This window comes from Ctenopharyngodon idella, chromosome 8, assembly GCF_019924925.1.
Source record: "Ctenopharyngodon idella isolate HZGC_01 chromosome 8, HZGC01, whole genome shotgun sequence".
In the NCBI taxonomy this organism is placed as follows: domain Eukaryota; kingdom Metazoa; phylum Chordata; class Actinopteri; order Cypriniformes; family Xenocyprididae; genus Ctenopharyngodon; species Ctenopharyngodon idella.
In genome coordinates, this window is record NC_067227.1 from 25,447,433 (window position 1) to 25,470,033 (window position 22,601).

The following is a 22,601-nucleotide window of genomic DNA, read 5'->3' on the forward strand; positions in this document are numbered from 1 at the left end:
CATAACGCATCACTTTTAAAAGTAACTTTCCCCAACACACACTATTCATTTTACATCTTTTTACCTCCAATTCAAGTGAATAGTGACTGAGGACTGTCATTCTGCCTAATATCTTTTTTTATACGCAAAAATAAGGGCATGGGTTTTCACAACAACATGAGGTTAAGTAAATAATGACAGAATTTTCAATCGAAAGTGAAATATGCCTTTAAAGCGGCCTAATGCGGTCAAGTTTACAGGCTTTAAACCCCCTGTTGTTGGTGTTCTAAGTCGGCAATCTGATTGGGTGACGAACAACCACTAATAACTTCCTTACTAAAGAAGAAAGCCGCTGATTGGTCCATACAGCCCGGAGGCGGGACTTAAAGTGACTGCCTGAAAGGCAACATTGTCTGAGTCGCCATTGAGAGCGAGCGCATATTTGATATTGTAGAAATTATTGTTCGTAGGCTAACCAGTGTTTACAGTTGAGACGAGGAGAAAAGGACAACACTACATAACACGGCTTTAGGGCAAATAGACGTATTTGACAGGTTTAAACTGTGTGTGTTTATAAAAACATCGATTCATATCCGTGTATGACACTTTTTGCTAGGGTTCTTTGTGTCGACAATGGTTTGTTTTTCTCCGTCAGGATCTCTTATGGTGATCGGATCATTTTAAATGAATGATAGAGGTTTAGTCATTCTGTTTAAAAGGACAGAAATCTGGTTGTAGTGATTAAGGGCGGACAGGAAGAGATAGGCAGGATTTCAACATTTAGACAACAAGGAGTTTGGAAAGGAGATGGGGAATTGTCTGAAATCTCCCACTTCGGATGATATCTCCTTGCTCCACGAATCACAGTCAGACAGGGCCAGTTTCGGTGACGCCAACGATCCGGATCAGGAACCGCCACCTCCGTATCAGGTAAGCTTATGAAAAACCTTTAGAATAAACAAAGAAACTTTCTTAAATACCATCTCATACACGCTCCTGCTTTTTAATATAAACGTTCACATTGCTATATTCATAAAATGTAATATCGAATGCATACTAATATACTGATATATAGGATATCTATATAACACCAGGCTCCAGCAGGAGCTCCATCTGTTTAATTTCGCCCTACACAGTGTGCCATACTAAATCCTCTTTGTTCGACATAAACTTGGCCTACAATTCACGTCAGACCGTCCAAACAGATGGACAGCCTGTTATTTCATTTTTACTGCCGCCTCCGTGGCGTGTTGATTCACTAGCACCAGCTTTATTGCGACAAAGTACCAATTCTGATTGTGACGCGCTTTGTTTCCAATTGTGACGTCATTGCGATGTTATTCTCCCAGGTATTGCTCCTCAGCCCTTTTGTGTCCTTTTTTAGTCCCCCACACAAATTTATAAAATTTGGACTGATGTCTTTTCCCCATCTGTTAGCATTTTTATAAGTAGTTTAATTGAAAACTTGCCACCTACCCTTGTTGTACACATACCCTTGGTTGGGAATCACTGTACTAGGGCAACCAGGGGTCTGGGGGGGTCTCTGCAAACTTCCATAGGGGCTGCAAGATGGCTTAAAATATTTCAAATAAGACAATGGGGCAGCCTTCCAACATTGTCCTGCATGGAGTCAAAAAGGTTGGAAACCGTTGCACTTGGGGATTTCCCCATTTTATGGACACGTGGAATCAGTTGAAGTTCAAGTCATGAGATCATGTTGTTTAAAATGATGTCATGTTTCTTATCACTTTGTTTAAATGGAAGACATTCATCTCATCTCAACACGTTTTAACTTCCATGGGAACCAGTGTTGCCAATTTAGCGATTTTGTCACTAGATTTAGTGACTTCCCCGCCCCTTTTGAGACTTTTTTCAAACATTTAGGGACAAATCTAGCAACTTCTTGGACAAACCTTATCTACATTCTTCATTTGCCCACTGATCTATATTCATATTTATATAGATCAATGAATTTGCCATTATAATGTCAGCTAGTGACATTTAGCTGCCAGTTTTAGCTACTTTCAATTGAAAGCAGTTGGCAACACTGATGGGAACTGGGTTTGACTGGATGAATGTCTTTGTGTTGGGCGATGCAAGCCATATTGAAATGAATAATCGTGTAAACACTGCCATAGGCAGTGCATTTTATGCACTGTCACTGTGTTTTTAAAGAAGCAACATGGTTTATACTGTGTTTATGCATTGAGCTGAGAGGATGTCCAAGCTCTGTTGTGTTTTAGTCATGTTTGCTGCTTTGGTGGCTGTTACATCCTCTTTGTTATGTATTGATCTTATCTGCTTTACAAAAAGATACCAACAAACTTTGCTTCCCTATTAGCAAATCGCTGTCGACACATCAGGTTCCAAAAGACGTGTAATCAGATATGCATCTCAAATGATAATGCAGTAATTTCCTCAAATGTGATGTAACTGTGCTATAAATCTTCTTATGCAAAACCTTCCTGCAGAAGTTTAGTACATTCTCTCCAATTTTGGCTGGATAATCTAGATGCTGATTGGCACGGAGTGGAAGCAACCACCCAATATAAGCAGAAGGTAGAAGGTGGGACGTTTTGTGCTGTACTTTTATCAGCTGTACTAACAACATTCAGCCACTTCCTCCTCCACATAGTCATCTGGAAACAGCTTGAATGTTCTGATTGGCCAGGAGATTGATTCAGAGGAGAACCACAGTAGCTTATACTTGCCTGTTTATGAAACTTTTCTAGGTAGTGTTGCCTGTATAATGATTGCAGAAGAGTTATCAGACCTATTTTGTGCCATTTTCCAGTTGCATCTGACACCCTTAAAAATAAGGCTCTTTATTGGCATCTATCGTTCCATTAAAACCTTTAATATCCACAAAAGGTTCTTTATAGTAGTTCTTCAAATAAATAAAATGTTCTTCACACTAAAAAAAAAAAGGTTCTTCTATGGCATCATCCTTTTGGAAGCTTTATTTTTTAAGAATGTTGATCAGCACTTTTATTTATTTGCTTTTCCAGTGAGCTGCTGCTTTATTTTCTGTTATACCATAATTATTTATTTGCACTCCACATAATTAACTCATATTTTATATGAGAAGAAATAGCATCCATTTTTTTAAGCAAATCTCTCACATCAGCTCCAGGGTTGAAATGCAAACATTAGAGGGTAAATGTACCACTAATATCTTTTTTGAGTTACTGGGCTGCGTCTTTCAAGAGGACGCCCCTTTCTGCTGAACACTAGCAAAAACCATGCTCGGCTTTCTGTTTTGTGAAGTTATTGAGTCTCTAGGGTGCAAGATCAGACAAGGGTGTAAAAAAAAAAAAAAAAAAACGAGTAAAAGAAGACAGCGCTGTGCTGAATTCACCCAGCGTTTGTTAACGGCACTGCTGCTCTGTGCAATATTCGGATGGCACGCTTCGGCCTATTGTCGGAATGTTAGACAGACAGGAGGTCTGTTTGCACAGCCCCCTTGAGAACCCAAATCATTCCCAATCTCAGCACATTCTTGCGTCGCCTGCCAAGAATGCTTGACGTTTTTCCCCTCAGAGTCTCGGGCAGGGAGCTGGAATGGGCCGCCTATGCTCTCAAGTATGTACAGAATCTGTTCTGCTTATTTTTTTAAGTTATAAAGGGATCTTTAAAATGCAGTAGTAAATAGTTTTAAATGCCGTTTCAATGGCCTTCTTTATAAGCCTTCAAAAACAGTCAAGAACACTTTGCTGCTACTACTTTCAGAACACAAACACAACAAAGCCGTTCAAGATGTGATCTGCTAAATGGAAAGTTAACCCAAAAGTTTTGTCATCATTTATTCATGTCATTCCAAACTTGTATGACTTTCTTTCTTTAGATATAATATTTCAACTTTCAAGATTGTATGAACAAAAAACACTGAGACATATTTCAAAATAACTTTTACGGTCCACAGACGAAAGTAAGTCATAAAGGTTTGGAATGACATGAGGGAGAATAAATAATGACAGAACTTTAATTTGTGGGTGAACTTTAAAGAGTTAGTTAATCCAAAAATGAAACTTCTGTCATTAATTACTCACCGTCATGTCGTTCCAAAGCCGTAAAAGACTTTCATTCATATTCGGAATACAAATGAAGATATTTTAATAAAATTGGAGCGATTTCTGTCCCTCCATTGACAGTCTACGCAACTACCACTTTGACACTTCAAAAAGTTCAAAAAGAGATTGTAAAACTAATCCATATAAATTGAGGTTTTTAATCCAAATTTTCCGAAGAGACTTGATCATTTTATTTGTTGAACAGATTGAATTTAGGCTTTTATTCACATAAACATTCATCAATGCTCACATCAGTCATGGTAAACAGAAGCTCAAGCATGTGCGCTTGGCATCCGAAAACCAATGAGGTTCATTCTCGTGTTACACAGCATGTTTGAGCTTCCACAAGAACCAATGAGGTTTGTTCTCTCGCATCACACATCGGTTGAACTTCTGTTTATGTTCGATGATCAAAGTTTATATGTGAATAAAAGCCTAAATTCAATCAGGTCATCATATAAAGCGATTGAGTCTCTTCAGAAAATTTGGACTAAACCACTCAATTCATATGGATTAGTTTTACGATCTCTTTATGAAGTTTTTGAAGCGTCAAAGTGGTAGTTGCGGAGCTGTCAATGGAGAGTATAGAACTGGCTCAGATTTTATTAAAAACTTCATTTGTGTTTTGAAGATGATTGAAAATCTTATGGGTTTCAAACAACATGAGGATGAGTAATTAATGACAGAATTTTCATTTTTGGGTGAACTAACCCTTTAAAGTTTCTCTCATAATACGCCACATTAACTGTGTGCAGAATAGGATAACTATGTGTATAAAGTCAGAAAATGGAGCAGTAATGTTGCTTTCATTTGATCAAAATACAAGAAATTCAGAAATATTCTTACAATATAAATTCCTGTTTTCTATTTTAATATATTTTTAAAATGTAATTCATTCACGTGAGGGCAAAGCTGTCACATGATCCTTCAGAAATCCTTCTAATAAGAAAGATTTTTTTATTATCAATGTTCAAAACGGCTGTGCTGTGATAGTTATTTCTTTGAATAGGAAATTCAAAAGAACAACATTTGTTTGAAATATAATTTTTGTAACATTACAAATGTCTTTACAGCCACTTTTGATTTTAATTTAATGCATCCTTGCTGAATAAAAGTGTGTTGTTGTTTTTTTTTTTATCTAACTGCCCCTGAACTCTTGAACGGTAAATTTATTTAGATTTTCCGTTAAACATTTCCATTTAGGTTTTCTTTAGCTGTTGATGTCTTATCAAAGCCCTCATGGTTCCTGGCTTTCTTTAGCTGCCATGTTAAGAAGCATTAGCACCATTGTGTAAGGAGCTCAGTAGAGTTAGCCTAGTTTCACTCCCTGTGTCTCGGACGGAGACTAAACAGATGAGAACGGCTCTATTTCAGTATAACAGCTAGCCGGATCCAGTCTGGTCTGTGTGACTGAACAGTAAATACAGTTTACTCAGTAAAGCCAAACTATATTAGTGTTTTGATGCTATATGGTGCATCTGATTGAAAGAGGAAGTGAACCTGAGGGAATGATCAGGAGACAGTGTAATATGAGGTCTTCCTGGTAGTTTGGAAAGCAGCTGACAGCATTTGCTGACTCACGCGTGTGAGGCTGGACAGGGTGAGATAAGCACGTCTGTGAGAGAGAAAGACTGTGCAGGAGCCAACATTAGAAATAATGGAGGTTCCCTTTAGCCTAAAAAGTATTGTGGTTTCCCCACTGCTCTGCTCATCAATCGATTTTCTGTTTACTTCATGCTGTAGTTGCTCTAGCTAACAGGCTGCTTTCTCTGCTCTCTGACATGGAAGGCTCACGTCGCCTAGTAGCCAGACAGCTCATCTTAAGTGGACATGCTCAATCCTTAGTCCTTACCCTCACTTTACCTGTCTCACTTTCTCTCTCACAAACACGCACATGCTTTTTTTTTTTTTTATATATATATATATATATATATATATATAAAGCCATTGGCCCTGTAGTCTATAATACGTCATGAACTTTTCCACCACATCTAAAATGATGCAGTGTGTTCAGTAGCATTTTATGACGTACATTTTTGGAATAAAATGGCAGACTATTTTGCTTTGAAAGAGCTATATTTTATGCATCCTAAATACAATTAAATATTTTCACACTTTTTGCAAAATTATAGCTTGACGCACCATAAAATATTGTTCATTAGTGGTATTTACATAGTTTTCTATATCACACTCTTTGATACATAGTACTGAAAACTTAACTGAGCCAAAATTGTTGGACATTGTAGAAATGGTGCAACTGAAGTTGACGATGCTGACTCATCTCTGCAGTAACGCGTGCTTACAGAGTGAAATGCACCTTTCATATGTATTAAAAAAAAAAGTAGGCCTATTTGTTTTCGATTCGAATTGGTCCGTTTAAAAGTGGACGTTTCAAGATATAGATATTGAGTTTTGGTTCATTTATGTGATGCACTGCAGTTCAGGGAGACCAAGTGAGTGTACACAAATAAAAGTAGACCTTTTAGTTCAGAATGATGTCTTAGTCTTATCTGTATGACAAAAAAATGGTGTATTTTAAGTTTAAAAAAAATCCAAGTGATTGCGCCAGCGCCTCCATGTCATGCAGTAAAGCGCGCTATACTTTAGCTTCCACATTCCAAACAAACACTTGAATATATAAAAGCGTACATTTATCTAGGTTAACGTTAGAGTGAGCAGCCATGTAAAGTTGCTTCTACATGTTTCAAATGAAAAGCCATATTTGAGGTCGACGGATACTGTAATTACCACAAGGATGAACAGCGTGACTTTGCCACTTCCTGTGGAGGTTTTTTTTTTTTTTTTTTGTCTGTGACTAAACGACTAACAAAATCTTGGGCAACTTTAGTCAACTGTTAGGGGGCAGCCCTAGAATTTTCATTTAGTACAGTATGTCATACTGTGTTAGAGTTCTAGGTCACAATTTTTACAACCCATGTTCTCAGGAGTTGTTTGTCCTCTGGAATTTTTTTTTTGGGGCTGTGCTTTCAGTGCGCCTTGGGTTGAGACTAAAGTTCAGTACAAGATATTGAATAGACTTATTTCTGTCACTTACAACGTGGCTCTTATGAGCTCAGGTCTTTACCACTAGACTACACTGGCTACTCACGCCAGTGACGCTGAATAAACAAACTAATTTCTTATGAAAGAAGGATTTGCAGAAAGGTGTTGATTTCTATGAGGGGAAATCCATGCAGTGTACACAATGAAGCATTCATACGAGACAAACGCCTGCAAAGTGTGAAGAAACAGGCCTGCAGCTCTTAAGATTCAGGTCACTAAATGGATAAATGTTTAGCCTCTGACAATTTTTTTTTTAACATTGCACAATGTAAAACATCCATTTTACGAGAAGTCTTATGGTTTACAAATAGAAAACACATTACTCCTTTAAAGGATTCACTAGAAATGTCTTTGTAAGTAGGCTAGTTGTAACCAAATGTTTTTCCTTGTAACCAAATTCCCCTCAGTCTGGCACTGCTGAAATTGTGTCTAGGTACTTGTGTATCTAAACAGTGTGTAAGGGTGAATGTAATTTTTGCTGCTTAAGAAGCGTTATATATAATATATACCTGTACGTGTATGAGTGTGTGTTCTCGTGTGGTAATGGAGACTTGATTTTGTGCTGAGCTGGTACAGACCATTTCTGCACCGCTGACTTAGTAGCACTCAAACAGCTGTTTGTTTAACCTTCCTGTGCTCAGATAAGCGTCCACCTCCGCAGCCCACTCACTGCTAAGAAAAGGACAAACGGTGTGTGAGACAGAAAAAGAAAGAGAGCTGATTGCCCCAGAGTGAAAAGCAGGTGCTGAAAATTTCTGTTCCCTTAACACTTTTGGTATGTTAACATGAACATTTAAATTTGTTTAAAAAAAAAAAAAAAAAAGTCATGAATGCTGTACTCTGAAATCGCAACAGTTTGGTTTTTGGCTAATTTTTTTTCTCTCTATCTCTCATCATTTTTGTCAGGATTTCTTGCATCAATAGCAGTCATAATTTTGCTTTAAATGATCAATTTACATTTTCTATCTGACCTTTAGAATTTTACATGCTCCAATCTGTTTTCTTTCTTTTATGTTTTATAAATTATATATTATTATATTATATAAATATATTTTATTTAATTTATATTGTTTATTTAAATTTATTTATTTACTTATTTATAAATATTTTAAGACATTAGTACTTTTATTCAGCATGGACACATTAAAATGATCAAAATGTGACAGTAAAGACATTTATTATGTTACAAAAGGTTAATAAATGCTGATATTTTCAGCTTTCTATTCATCAGAGAACCCTGAAAAATGTATCAGTTTTCACAAAATGTTAAGCATTACAACTGCATGTAATAAGAAATAGTTTGAGCTGTTTCTTGTGCACCAAATCAGCTTATTAGAATAATTTCTTGTGAAGAATCAAGACTGGAGTAATGATGATGAGAATGTAGCTTAATAATAACAGATAAATAACATTTTAAAATATATCAAAATAGATAACTTTTTTTCTTTTTTTTTTAAACTGAAATAATATTTCACAATATTACTTTATTTAAATTTTGACAAAGTAAATGCAGCTTTGGTGAGCATAAGTAACTTCTTTTAAAAAATTTTTACCAACTCTAAAGGTGATAATACATGGGGCAACTTTTTGAGCAATGTTGCCGGGCAGTGTTGCAGAGCGATGTTGCTTGGGCACTTTCCCATCGAGAATGGGCATCAAATTTCGATCTAAAGTATCCAGATAGAAATTTGTTCCCCATTCTCAATGGGAAAGTGCCCAAGCAACATCGCTTTGCAACACTGCCCGGCAACATTGCTCAAAAAGTTGTATTATCACCTTTTAACCTTTGAACAAAAATGTATATGTAAATGTCTGTGTGTTTTTTTTACTTTTTCTTTTTTTTAAGCTTTACTTAGTGTAAATAATATGTTCACATTTAATGCTGTCACCCTAATCAAGATACTAATTGCTTTAGTGCTAGATTAATGTTGCGCGTCAGTCGATTAACCCCTTGTTAGTTATGTATTTAAAGATATATTACTACAGTATAGCATGCTACTATATCTTGATAGCTTATGTGTATCTTGGGAAGCTAATGTTAAATGTAGTAGTGTTAGGGATGCTAAAGTAGCCCCCCCTCATACTGTCTGTAATCTTTTCCACGAATGGCCTAGGGTCTGTCTTTTCACAGGTTGTCATATTGATTTAAGAATATGCATCAAAAAAATTAAACATGCATGGAACTGTTCACTGTAAGATCAATAACATGCAATTAAACAATATATCCAAGTGAATTTTCATTTAATGTCGACTTTAAGGGAAGACCGTGCACTTGGTGGCCATCTTGGCTACCTTACTATAGTTAATAGGCATAAAAGTACAGCAATTATTTTGTTTATTAGAAAAAGACAGAAAATCTGTTAGTTAGGATTACAGCAATGAAACAGTATTGTAATGTTGCTTATTCTGTACTAATCATGCTATTTAACAGTATTTTTCAAGGCTAGTTGAGTTAATGCACATGCAAATTCTAGTGTAAAAAAACGTCTCCTCCACCTTATACAGTCTCTGATCCAATCTGAGATACTTCCATAACAAACCAGAGAAGAGAAAGCGAGAGAGAGATGTCATAGTGGGTGACCTGTGCACATGGTCAACAGGGATGGAATGTGGATTGTTAGGCCACTCGTGGTCTAGGGTGGTTGTGTGTCTGGTTGAGTCATGCTATGCCTTATTTTGGGCTAATTGAGTGATATAAATAGGGTGACCACCCGTCCCGCTTTGCGTTGTACCGCACAGCATTTTCACCCCTTATCCCGCACGTCGCATGTTGAGAAAATGTCCCGCATTTTCATCAGTCTGTTGGTTTTTAATTATCATATTAGGAAAACGTGCATGCGTTCTTTTGCCTTTTTAAGAAAGCATTTTATTTATTCTTTTTGCTGCGTAGTTTTTCACCTATATTTAAAAGCGCTTCAACAGAAGTAACATCCCGCCTTACACAAATACAACAGCCGTTTTTTTTAAATCCTATCCAATGGTTGAAAAGAAAAGAGTAAACATGGTCACTAGTAGGTTGTGACGGCTGTCAATCAAAATGCGGAGCGGAGTTGGACCTGGTCAGAACTGTTTCAAAAATAAGGTGACCAGAGTCTGGTTTCGGGGGACAGTCCCGGTTTTTGGTGTTCTGTCCCCGACTGGAGCTGTCCCCGGAAATGTCCCCGTTTATAGCTCGTTCAAAACAACCCGCATATAGAAACAAGCGCGCCGCCATCTTGTAATATTGCCTTCGAACTTCCGTTTTTGCGGTAGCTCTGTATATTTCTATGGCATCGCTGTCAAAGAATAATTAGCTGGTGAAGTGGATTTACTTGTTGTAGACTTAATGAAAGTTATCGTGAGCATTGTAATGTTTAAAGTAGATGTCTTAATAAATGTAAGTAGACCGGGAAGATTTTAAAACGAGCAGTTCATTCATAAATACGTAAGATCGCTGTGGAAATACAAAACGGAAGTCAAGAGACAACGAGCGCCGCGCTGAAAAGGGGCGGGGCTGCATAAGGTCTATATTGCAAAAAGACCGACGAGCATACAGCAGCCTGCTGGAGAAATTGTGTAGTGATCATGTTCACCAACAGAGGGGGCTGTGCAGCTACACTTGGTCGCGCGCGCGCTGCTACTTCATGAGGAACGTAATCTGGATCTGGACCAGAGCAAAGCGCCATTATCGTTAAACATCAAAATAAACATCGTTATCGCTTTCAAAGTAGTAACATACTAACTATTCATGTTAAATTAAAGTAATACTGTTTGTATGTTTTATAACAGGGCCTCCACAGGGTGCGAGATTGTTTTGCACAATTTTAAACGTCCACAAAAGTTCCGCAGTCACAACGCGGCAATTTCCACATAACGTTACACGTCTTAACTACGTGGTGAAGGTACACTCAGATATGAAAAAATAAAAAATAAAATAATACACGTACTTTGTGCTTAAAATGACTCTAAGTGCAAAATAATAGATAAAAATTGTTAAAACAGTTGTAATTTCTGCATACAGTAGCTAAAAACAGCTTGTGAAAATTAAAATTAAATTCAATAATGTTAAAAAATATTTGTTAAATGCCGTTTTATATTTGTTTTATTTTTGTAATGTAATGTGCTTTTGTAAAGCCATACTAATGTTATAATAGGCATATTGTTTTGAACTGCTTTTACAGTGGTTATTAATCGTGTAAAAGTTTTTTTGGTGAATTGTATTAAAACCAGAGCAAAATGTATTTTTATCAGCTGAAAGGCAGAATACAAATGTTTTTATTAAGTTAGAAAGACATTATATAACAGCTTCAGGTTGTGTTTTAGTGTTGGTAACATGTCCCACATTGTCCCACACAAACTTAGTAATCGTCCCACATTTGGTTTGTTTGATGGTGGTCACCCTAGATATAATGTGAATCACAGGAATGTGAAGCACAGATGTCTTCACTTCTATGTTTGTTGTGAAAGCACTGAATCAGCCTTGACATTGATTTGATTTCTGATGAAGATTGAGTCAGTTCTCAGTAGATGACACTGTTATCAGGAATAATGGTTGTTTTACTGGTTTATGGTTTTGTTTTGTTATCTTTTGGGATTTGGAGAAAATAGAAGCATACAATGCGGTGAAGGTTTGGGATGTTTTGTCTAGTCCAGTGAGTCCAGGGAGGGAGTGGTGCTTTTTAGTCTTTACTGGAACAGACTTGGAGAAAGAGAGCAGAAAATGGACCGCTGGATGGTTTGTCTGTTCCAGTAATGAGGGAGGGCCGGATACTGGACTACATGCTTTGTTTAACACCAAAGCCTACCAGACCAAACAGAATTCCCTGCTCGCCAGCTCTCGTTTTTTTTTTTTTTTTTCCCTCGCTCCCTTCATCTCTTTGTCTCAGGCGGTCTGTTTTTTTTGAACCAATCAAATAATTCTCTTGCACTCGTGGTCTTGAAGTGTCTGATATTGTTTGTGATGTTCTCAAACAAGCAATTTAACAGCAATGTGTCTGTAGTTCTGTGCTCTTGATGACTGAAATATAACATGTCCAAATCAACATTGTCATAACAAACTGTCTACTAAGATACCTCCTCCTAACAGCTTATGATTCCCCTCAGTCCTATGCGTTTGATTGTGATGATTTTCTGTTTCTTGTTAATGTTGTTTTATTGATATAATAACAAGGTTTGTTAGGCTGCATTTACACAGCAAACTCTTTTTCCACTAATCTGATGTTTTGTCATCATTTGATTTAAATTTCTAGTTCCCAAAATCGTTCACAATATACTAATGATTTTTTTTTTAACAGAAGCAGCATTAATAGCTTTTAAATAATTGCTTGTTTATCTCAATCTGGTTGAGACATACACACATTATTTTTATATAATATATATATATATATATATATATATATATATATATATATATATATATATATATATATATATATATATATATATAAAAATATATATATATATATATATAAAAATATATATATATATATATATATATAAAAATATATATATATATATATATATATATATAAAAATATATATATATATATATATAAAAATATATATATATATATATAAATATATAAAAATATATATATAAAATTGTATACACATGCATGTGCATATATATACATATTCACACGATACACATGCATACACGTATGCATTCATATACATACATGCATACATGTGTATATTTGTAGTAGACAAATGTGGATACATATATCAAATTTTGAGAGATCTAGCACAAACAACCACTGAGTTACAGATGCTCAAACAAAAGGTGTTACTTTCGTCCCCGGTCTTTGCCTATATATATCACAAACACACACCCACACACACAATGTTGCTCTGTTTGGCAAAGTTTTATGTTTTAATAGTACATTCTAAATTATATATTTTATACCATATGTTTTATATTTAAAACATACTTTATACTGTAAAGTCATTGACTGGCAACGACTATAGAGTTTCAGAGACTGTCAGAGAAGACGGCGCCGCCGTTGTCAGAACGATCGTGTTTCAGTTCTGCTTCCACCTAAACACACACACACCTTTATTTGCTGGATCACAGAGTGCTGATCGCTACATTGAGTATGTACGTGCCTCACAAACCTTCTTTCTATTTGGTTGTGTCTTCAGCCGGTGTACAAATAAGTTTGTATTCAAGTTGGCAGTGTAACCTGTATGATGCATCTGTCATGTGATTGTAGGATTCAATATGGCCACTGTGTGACCTAATTGTTAAGTGAGCACTGAACCTGATCTCAAAGCTCACCTTTAATCTGAAATCAGAACTGCACTACGTCACGGTTGCTTTTCCCAACAGCACCTCCCAGTCCTCAGGCCTGGTTTCTACAGAATCTGTCGCACTCCTGTGTATGGGCATTACTCCCCAGTGTGGAAACGTGTCCTACTTTTGATTATTCACTATCGTGGTGCTTGCGTATATGAATGTGGGTTAGAGGTTTATAATGCAAGGAAGTAATAAATATTTGCCAAGTATGATTACCCGTAGAGCAATATCTATAGATTTGGCCGTGTGTGGCTGTTCTGGGCCAAAGCAGTGCTGAATATTTATTTATTTTTTTTTGATCCCAAGACTGCAAGCTCACGGAGTGTGAAACCTCCAAGTCCAGTAACCATCAACACCACTATTCACAAATCAACACTCATTTACGAGGCTAATTTATTGGAGGGTTTTAAAGGGAGAAGGGGTCTGAACTCCAGGGTACAATTGTTGACACCTGAAACGATATATTAATGTTCTCTCTTGGGTGTAGTGCTAATTTAATGTTATTAATGGAGGTAATACAGTTGTGCTCAAGTTCATACCTCTGATTTTTTTTTTATTAGTTTACATACCTTTTGTATAATCTTTAAGATATATAACATTTAAAAAATAAGAGAATCTTGAAAATAATAGTTATAGTGTGTGTATACATATACTTTTGCTAGTTATTTTTAAATTTTAATTGACTATTATATTTTAGATATATTGTAGTTTATATAATTTACACACATACACCTAATTATAGTTAAACACTTAATTATTAATTGATTAATAATAATAAAGGAAGTAAATAAAGGATTAAAAGGGATTTAAGGGAATAAATAAGAATGGTAAAAGATGTTCTAGGTCTAAGAAGTAGTCAATTTAAACTATTTGCAAATAATATTTTATTTTAAAATGTGTAAACATTCACTCTTATTCATATCTAATATGTCGAAAACGTGTCTTGTCACATTCACTTATGAATTACAGGAATCATGATTGCATATTTTCAATTAAAAATGGCGAATTTTAATATGTCGAATAGTTCTTATCACTTGATAGTCTATTACTGTCGGTCACTGAACATTTCTATCGTAAAACAGTTGTCTAATACTTACATCTTTCCACGGACTCTCGTTGCATTGTGACGGTTACAGTAAGACAGTAAGGCCCGCCTTCTTTGATTTGATTGGCTATCTTGATCATTTTGACATTGACGAGTGCTGTTAGACCACTGAGGCAGAGGAGCCTAAAAATTTAATCGGTTTATAAATTAAACTTTTAAAACTTTTTGTCATCCTAACAAACAGCTTTACTCATTCTACACTAAAATAAGACAAGACAAATAAAATGAGAAAATATATATATATATATATATATATATATATATATATATATATATATATATATATATATATATATATATATATATATATATATATAATATATATACATTTTTTTTTTTTTTTTTTTTTTTTTTTTTTTTTTATTTATAGCTCAGACAAAACCATTGGCTCTGGTCAAACTCTGCTTATGTCTGTGCATTTTCCTTACACCAAACATTATTTGTAGAGCCTCCCATCAAATAATGGCAAAGAGCTTTGTGTTTTTGTTACCTCTGATAAGAAGCATTGTCTCCGCTTTCAAACTCTGTCCATTTGATCACAAAATTCAAACAATAAATGGTGTTTTGACACTCTTAAATGTGACTTGAAAGATCACTGTAGCGCCTCAGTTCAAAGCACAAGTCTTTTCTTCCACTTCAAAAGGTCTGTTGAAAGATACAGTACAACTTACCTAAATTTGGTCATGTAATCGCTCAGTGTTTAAACCACGAGAAGACGTCAATAAAACAGTTTGTGAACAATATTCACAGTTTGTTAGTTAGCTATAAAAACACTTATTTACTGTTAATTATATGTATGTTTGAATAAATTTATGAAGACAAATATGAAAACTGAGTTGCATACAAACATTTCAGTTTGAGTGTAACTATTATATCTGAAAATAAAAAGCAGTTAAATTATAATAGTGCTAAAAAGATTGTGGTAAAAATAGTATGGTAAAGGGTATTTAAACTTATGAACTGTGTGTCTCTAAAATCAGTCTAAGGACCGTATAATAATCAAAGTTTTGCTCTTTTAAAATAAATAATCTAATGGGGTTTTTTAAAAAATATATATAATTTATAGTTAATAATCTGTTATAAGCAATACTGTAACATCAACTTGTTTTAATCTTTAATATCTTTATATGCAGTTTTCAGCAGAGCGTGGAGCACGCAGAGCTTAAACATGCTCACAGTCTCCCAAACAGCTTTGACTAGTGAATGCTGAGCAGGCACCTGTCTCAATGGGAGCTATTGTTCACATCCCTCTCCTCATAAGTACCCTTTGGACTCAATATGGTCCCATTTGGGCATCTCACAGCAAAATGGTGCAAAAAGAGAGAGATCGCCCCCTAGTGGTGCTTCGGTTGCATGTGCCTCAAATATTAAGATGCTTACTCATAACTGTATTATTGTATTGCTGTTTAGTCAGTTCTGGATTAGTCATATATGCATAATATTGAGTGGCATAAAAGTGGTTAAAGATCTCGAACCCTACAAGCAGTGATCCATAACATTTTACCATTGTTGTATGCTCTAATATGCTATATATGTGTGTGTTTTCAGGAGCAGATCCATGTGCCGGTGTACCACCCCACTCCCAGCCAGGCCCGTCTGGCGACCCAACTGACTGAAGAGGAGCAGGTCCGGATCGCTCAAAGGATCGGCCTCATCCAGCATCTTCCCAAAGGTGTCTATGATCCAGGCAGTGATGGCACTGAGAAGAAGATTCGAGAGTGAGTGATGACATTATGTTTGCTTCTTAGTTATATTAAAGGTATTGAAAGCACCATTTTATTTCAGTCTAGCTCAAAACCCTGAACGCACATTTATAGTGAAGGGAAAGGAATCAAGTTAAGCTGAAATCTGCTATGACTAGGACTATGGTAGCATGTTAAATTATGAGATTATTTAAATGCTTAACGGTTTTATTCCTACATTTAGAATATATTTGCCAATTTTACAATTCATTCTGTTTTGCGTGATTTCTGAAGACTGATGAGCAACAGCATGGGTCTTCCTTATCAGTAAATGATTAACCTGCTAGCTGGGGACTTTTAACAGAACTATTCATTTGCAGACTTTGTGTGGTGGAATTTAATTATCCTCAAAGTTCAATGAGTGTAATATCAACAATACAAGCAAACAAAGGAATAAAGTTGTTTAAATATGTTTTCCTATCCCAGCTTATTTTGCAGAGACGTCTAAAAGTTAGCCATTCATAATCTAAAGCCTTCCAAATGTGGAAACACTGTGACTATGACTGTATCAAACATTGCTCTGTTTGAACGCCTCCACTAAGCTGAAATAGAAACTTGACTGTTGTATGACCAATTGTAGGAAAACCAGTTTGAAAGCAGTAAGTCATTATTTTTTACAATGAAACTGCAATAACAATGAATGCACAGTGTTTTGAAAGAAACTATATTTATCGGCATTAGTAATTGTAGTCTTTTGACAGCTTACCTTGGTTGTTCTTGTGCACAGTTCATAACTGAATTGACAATTCCTTTTTAAATGGTTAGTTCACCCAAACATGAAAATTCTGTCATTAATTACTCACCCTCATGTCGTTCCACACCCGTAAGACCTTCGTTCATCTTCAAAACACAAATTAAGATATTTTTCATAAAATCTGATGGCTCAGTGAGGCCTCCATTGCCAGCAAGACAATTAAACACTTTAAAGCTTAACGAATCTTTTGTTTCGAATCAGTGGTTCGGAGTGTGTATCAAACTGCCAAAGTCATGTGATTTCAGTAAACAAGGTTTCATTACATCATAAGTGTTTTGAAATTTCAGTGGTTCACCACTGGGGGGTGTGACTTTGACAGTTTGATACACACTCTGAACCACTGATTCGAAACAAAAGATTCGTTAAGCTTCGAAGCTTCATGAAGCAGTGTTTTGAAATCGCCCATCACTAGATATTGTTGAATAAAGTCGTTATTTTGTTATTTTTGGTGCACAAAAAGTATTCTCGTCGCTTCATAACATTAAGGTTGAACCACTGTAGTCACATGAACTGTTTTAAATACGTCTTTAGTGGTTTTCTGGGCATTGAAAGTGTAAATTATCTTGCTGTCACTGGAGGCCTCACTGAGCCATCGGATTTGATCAAAAATATCTTAATTTGTGTTCCGAAGATGAACGAAGGTCTTACGGGTGTGGAATGACATGAAGGTGAGTAATTAATGACAGAATTTTCATTTTTGGGTGAACTAACCCTTTAAATGTAAACCATTCAAAAGGTTTTTTTTTTAAAGACATTAATATTTCTATTCAGCAAGCATGTAATAAATTGTTTAAAAGTGACAGTATAAAGACATTTATAATGTGACAAAAATAAATATTTTAAATAAATGCTATTTCTTTTGAATTTTCTATTCATCAAAGAATCCTGACAAAAATGTTTCCACAAAAATATGACGCAGCAATTGATTTCAACATTAATATGAAATGTTTGCTGAGCAGCAAATCAGCATATTAGAATGATTTCTGAAGGATCATGTGACTGAAGACTGATGCTGAAAATTCAGCTTTGCCATCACAGGAATAAATTATGTTGTAAAATATATTAAAAAAGAAAATGGTTATTTTAACTTGTAATAATATTTCACAATATTGCTGTTTTTGCTGCATTTTTGATCAAACAAATGCAGCCTTGGTGAGCATTAGAGACTCCTTTTTAAAACTTCTAAATCTGAACGGTAGTGTATGTGTGTGTAATGCTTTCATTTAAATGAAACCAAAGCTAGCTTACAAGATTCTTCAGTGTGACGCTATTTATTTTTTATTTATTTTTAATTGCAATTCAGTAGGGCTGGGACAATAAATCGATTTGCGATGCAAAGATTCTGGATCGATTCTGATATTTTCCGAATGTATTGCAATTCTCTCTCGATTCTGAGCTTAGTTTTAACAGCAGATGGCGCTCTAGGCTACTTTTTAACTGTACACTCAAATGCTCATGAAGAAGAGTGCTGTTCGGCTGAGTCATGTAAGTGGTTAAATATACTTGCACCTTGGCTCAGAATGCTTTTTTGAAGCAAGATTAATGTAAACATAGCCCACTGCAAACACCATTGTAATTCGCTTTAACCTTTTTGAACTTTATGAATGATTATTTTAGGTTTGTAGTGTGTGTGTGTGTGTGTGTGTGTAAAGGAACTGGAAGCAAGCAGAGTACAGGTGTTTCTAAAGCACATACTGCCATTTTCTGTTAAAAACTAAGCTCAGAATAGATTTGAGAGAAAATCGCGATACATTTGGAAAATATTAATCCAGAATTATTGTATCATGAATCGAGAATCGATTTATTGTCCCAGCCCTACAACTCTGTAAATTCATTCCCATTCAAATTCCAGTTCAACATCCTGCAGGGTGTGACCAGCTTATAAATTCTACATTATGCCCAGCCCTGTCAGCAGCCTATGGAAATGCTGTGCCCTTTGTTGTCAAGCTTATCGCGGTGTGTGTTAACACGTTCTCTCTCTCTGTGCGCAGGTGTGTGATCTGCATGATGGACTTTGTGTACGGAGACCCCATCCGGTTCCTCCCCTGCATGCACATCTACCACCTGGACTGCATAGACGACTGGCTGATGAGGTCCTTCACATGTCCCTCCTGTATGGAGCCTGTAGATGCTGCCTTGCTCTCGTCCTACGAAACTAACTGACTACTGCCTGCACTGATCCCCGCCCTACACACACACACACACAACCCTGTCCTCACACAGCCCCTTTGCATAAAGAGCAAAACCGTCTGCTCGACTGGGGCGTGGGATGGTTTGTCTGTGGCATCATTGGATAAAGGAGGACCTGCGAGGCCACAGTGATAATTAAAACCCCTCCTGCATTGTCCTGCTGGACAGGGAAATCTGCAGGAGCCCTTTTGCACCCTGACGACTTTATCATGTGATTCCTTTGTCTCTCTTCGACGACACCCAGACAAGCTGGTCACGCACCATTCCACTGTAGCAACACTTACACTGGAAGGAGACGAACCTTTGAGAAATGTACTGGAGGACTCTTAAAAACACATCTTCAACATTCAATCTCTATTTATTTCTTCCTTTCTCAGTGTCTGTTTCCATAAAGGGCTTTCTGCCGAAGCTGCAGTGGAGCAAAACAAATGGCATTGCACATACACATGCAAAGAAAGAAGAAAAAGTCTCCTCATGATTTTTGCACTTTTGACTCAAAGAATTAAGCCCAACTGTACACACACACATGCACATACTCCCCCATGTGCACACAGGAATCATCCCATACAACTTTTATTTAACCACATGTTAGCTTTTGAGTTTGTATGTTTGTTTACTTGTTTTAAACTACTCTGAACACTTCAGCTGCCCAGTTTGTGTCTCTGTCGGTTATGAGCACCAAGTCTGAATGGATTTGTTGGAGCAATTAATTAATTAATAAATTAATTAATAATAATAAAAATAAAGTAAATATTTTATATATATATATATAATATATATATATATATATATTAGTGCTGTCAAATGATTAATCGTGATTAATCGCATCCAAAATAAGTTTGTTTACATAATGTGTGTGTAGTTTGTATATTTATTATGTGTATTTATTTATATTTATATATATATATATAATATAATATATATATATATATATATATATATATATATATATATATATATATATACACACACACACACACACACAGTATATATTATGTAAACACACTTTTATTTTGGTTTCGATTAATCATTTGACAGCACTAATATATATATATATATATATAATATATATATATTCTGCATTAAAATGTCAAAATATTGACTGTCACATGTTGGTCAAGCTGAAATGTTTTGTTGATTTTTGCTTTGTGAATCATGATGTTTTTGTTTTTTTTTCTTTCCTTTACATAGTTTTAAAATCATCATTACTGTTATTGTAGTAACACAACTGAAAAAATGTATTTACTGACAAAAAAACACTGAAGTCATCAAAAGTCTGAAGGTGGCTTTGAGGTCAGCCTAGAGTGATTAATGCAACATTAGGCCGTAGTGACTCACGAAAGTACACGTATGAGTGTACAAAACTGCTCGATAATGATAATTTCACCTTCATTGCTGGTGCACTTGTGTGTTTTGTTAACTTTATTGTACATAGTGCAATGATATGTATTTTAGTTGCTTTTATTTGAATTCTCAGTACCAGATACTTTAAAAGAAGTCTTTATGACATCATAAGGGACTCATAAGCCTAAAAAAAATAAACATTTGAATCTTTCATGGATTCAGCTAAGTAAATAGCGAGTGTTTTTCCCTCGTCGTTTTTTTTTGTGTGTGTGTGTGTGTGGGGGGGAAAAAAGGTTTTCCCATAGACTTCAAATACTTGGCATTAATTTGCGGTTTTGTGGAATACTAGACAACGGGCAGTGGATGATCACACCCAAAGGGATGTGCATGGATAACTGTTTGATGTTTATTTGAAATGAAAGATGGTTTGTGTTTGGTGAAATTACGCCCAGCCCTCTCGCTCTGTCTATGACTTTAAAAAAAAAAAAAAAAAAGAGCACAAGAGAGCATAGAAATCAAGTCTCTATTTTTCTCAACTCTCAAATTTTATATGAAGACAAAGTAATTGCTAGAAATTAGACCTTGTAGTGGGTAATGTGCCCATTAAATCTGTCCCCTTAATCAAAACAGAAAAAGTTCTGGTGGTTAGTGGCTGCTATTGAAGTGAAGATTTTTGTTTTTTCCTCGTGTTTGAACTCATGCCTTGTGTGGAGTGACTGTAAGTGTGTAGTTAATGAAGGTGGAGGATATATTCTTCATAGAAAAATCCATTGACCTGTTTTTGCACAGTATTTTTAGGTTTCGTTTTTGTCTTCTCTGTTTATTTCCGGTCTCTCCACACAATGTGGAGCTCCATTGCCTTAGACCAGACAAGCAGGAGGCTTTTGGCTGGACATCCTTGGCTGATGGGGGCTCTATACCAGCATCGGGAGGACGGAGTGATGATGATGATGATGATGATGATGATGAGTGAGCATTTGGACGTAATATACTGCGTTCACAGACACTTTTTGCTCCTGAGAGACGTCATCAATGCAATGTCATACATGAAACTGATTCTCCATGATGTGCTGGGAGCACATGGACATTATCTGTGATCTGTTTGTATGTGACATGTGTGTGTAAGGCTGTGAGAGTCTCCCGTTTGTCTGTGAATATATATATATATATATATATATATAAACATGTATATATAAAATTATGCATCTTCTATGTACTACAGGCAAATAATAAATAGAATTTATGCTATGAAATTGTCTGCTAGTGTTTATTCTGTTTGAGTAAGTAAGCTAATAACACACAAGCAATTGTGCTTGTTACATATTTTATTGAATACACTGAGCAATAATTGTCTATAAATGTGACTCAAATTAGCCACATTTTACGAGTAAGCAGAAATCCAGATATTTCCAAGGGCTCACAAACGTATTCTTTCCGCTGTATATTCATGATTATTAGAAAGTTACTATAAAACTCATTGTTCTTTGTAAAATTACGTCAGTACGTAATACGTTTCGTGGCCTACTGAAATTCTGCTCATAAAGACTGATTCGGTTTTTTTTTTTGTTTTTTTTGTTTATTCTGCAGCAGCATTCGTGCGTCACTAGAGGGCGCTTATTACTGTTATGTCGAAGCACACGAACTGCTGAGTCACTTTTGTTGTAGGCCTATGCTATACCCAGCCATTTTCACTTAGATTTAAAAACTCGATTTTTATATTTATTTGGGTTGACCGTTACTAGAAAATACGTTAAATAATTAGTTATTGTTATAGTCGCGCTGTTCAGAGCTTGTTTTCTTATGAGAGCTTATTTTCTAATGTTCTGTTGTGTAATTATAGGTTAGTAGGCCTACAATACCATTAACCAGTTAGTGATGGATGTCTTTGTAAAGTGAATTTGGTATGAGAGGATTTTTTTAAGTAATAATACACATTTGCGAAGAAAAACAAAATGTTCATTGCACCATACAAGGGCATACAGGAAAAATTGGCCATAGTTGTCACACTTTTTTTTACTCCAGCAAATATATTTCTAAGTGAAGGTTTATTTTCAGTTTCTGTATTGGCACATACCTTAAA

General features: G+C 35.6%; 1 protein-coding gene across 1 annotated transcript; it reads left to right on the forward strand.

The window, feature by feature from the left end:
- Nucleotides 1-364: 364 nt before the first annotated feature.
- On the forward strand, nucleotides 365-20,752 carry rnf11b (ring finger protein 11b). The gene is made up of 3 exons (XM_051903663.1): nucleotides 365-909; nucleotides 16,040-16,209; nucleotides 18,979-20,752. The coding sequence occupies exons 1-3, from the start codon at nucleotides 787-789 to the stop codon at nucleotides 19,148-19,150; spliced, it is 465 nt and encodes a 154-aa protein (XP_051759623.1). The 5' UTR covers nucleotides 365-786; the 3' UTR covers nucleotides 19,151-20,752.
- Nucleotides 20,753-22,601: the final 1,849 nt, after the last annotated feature.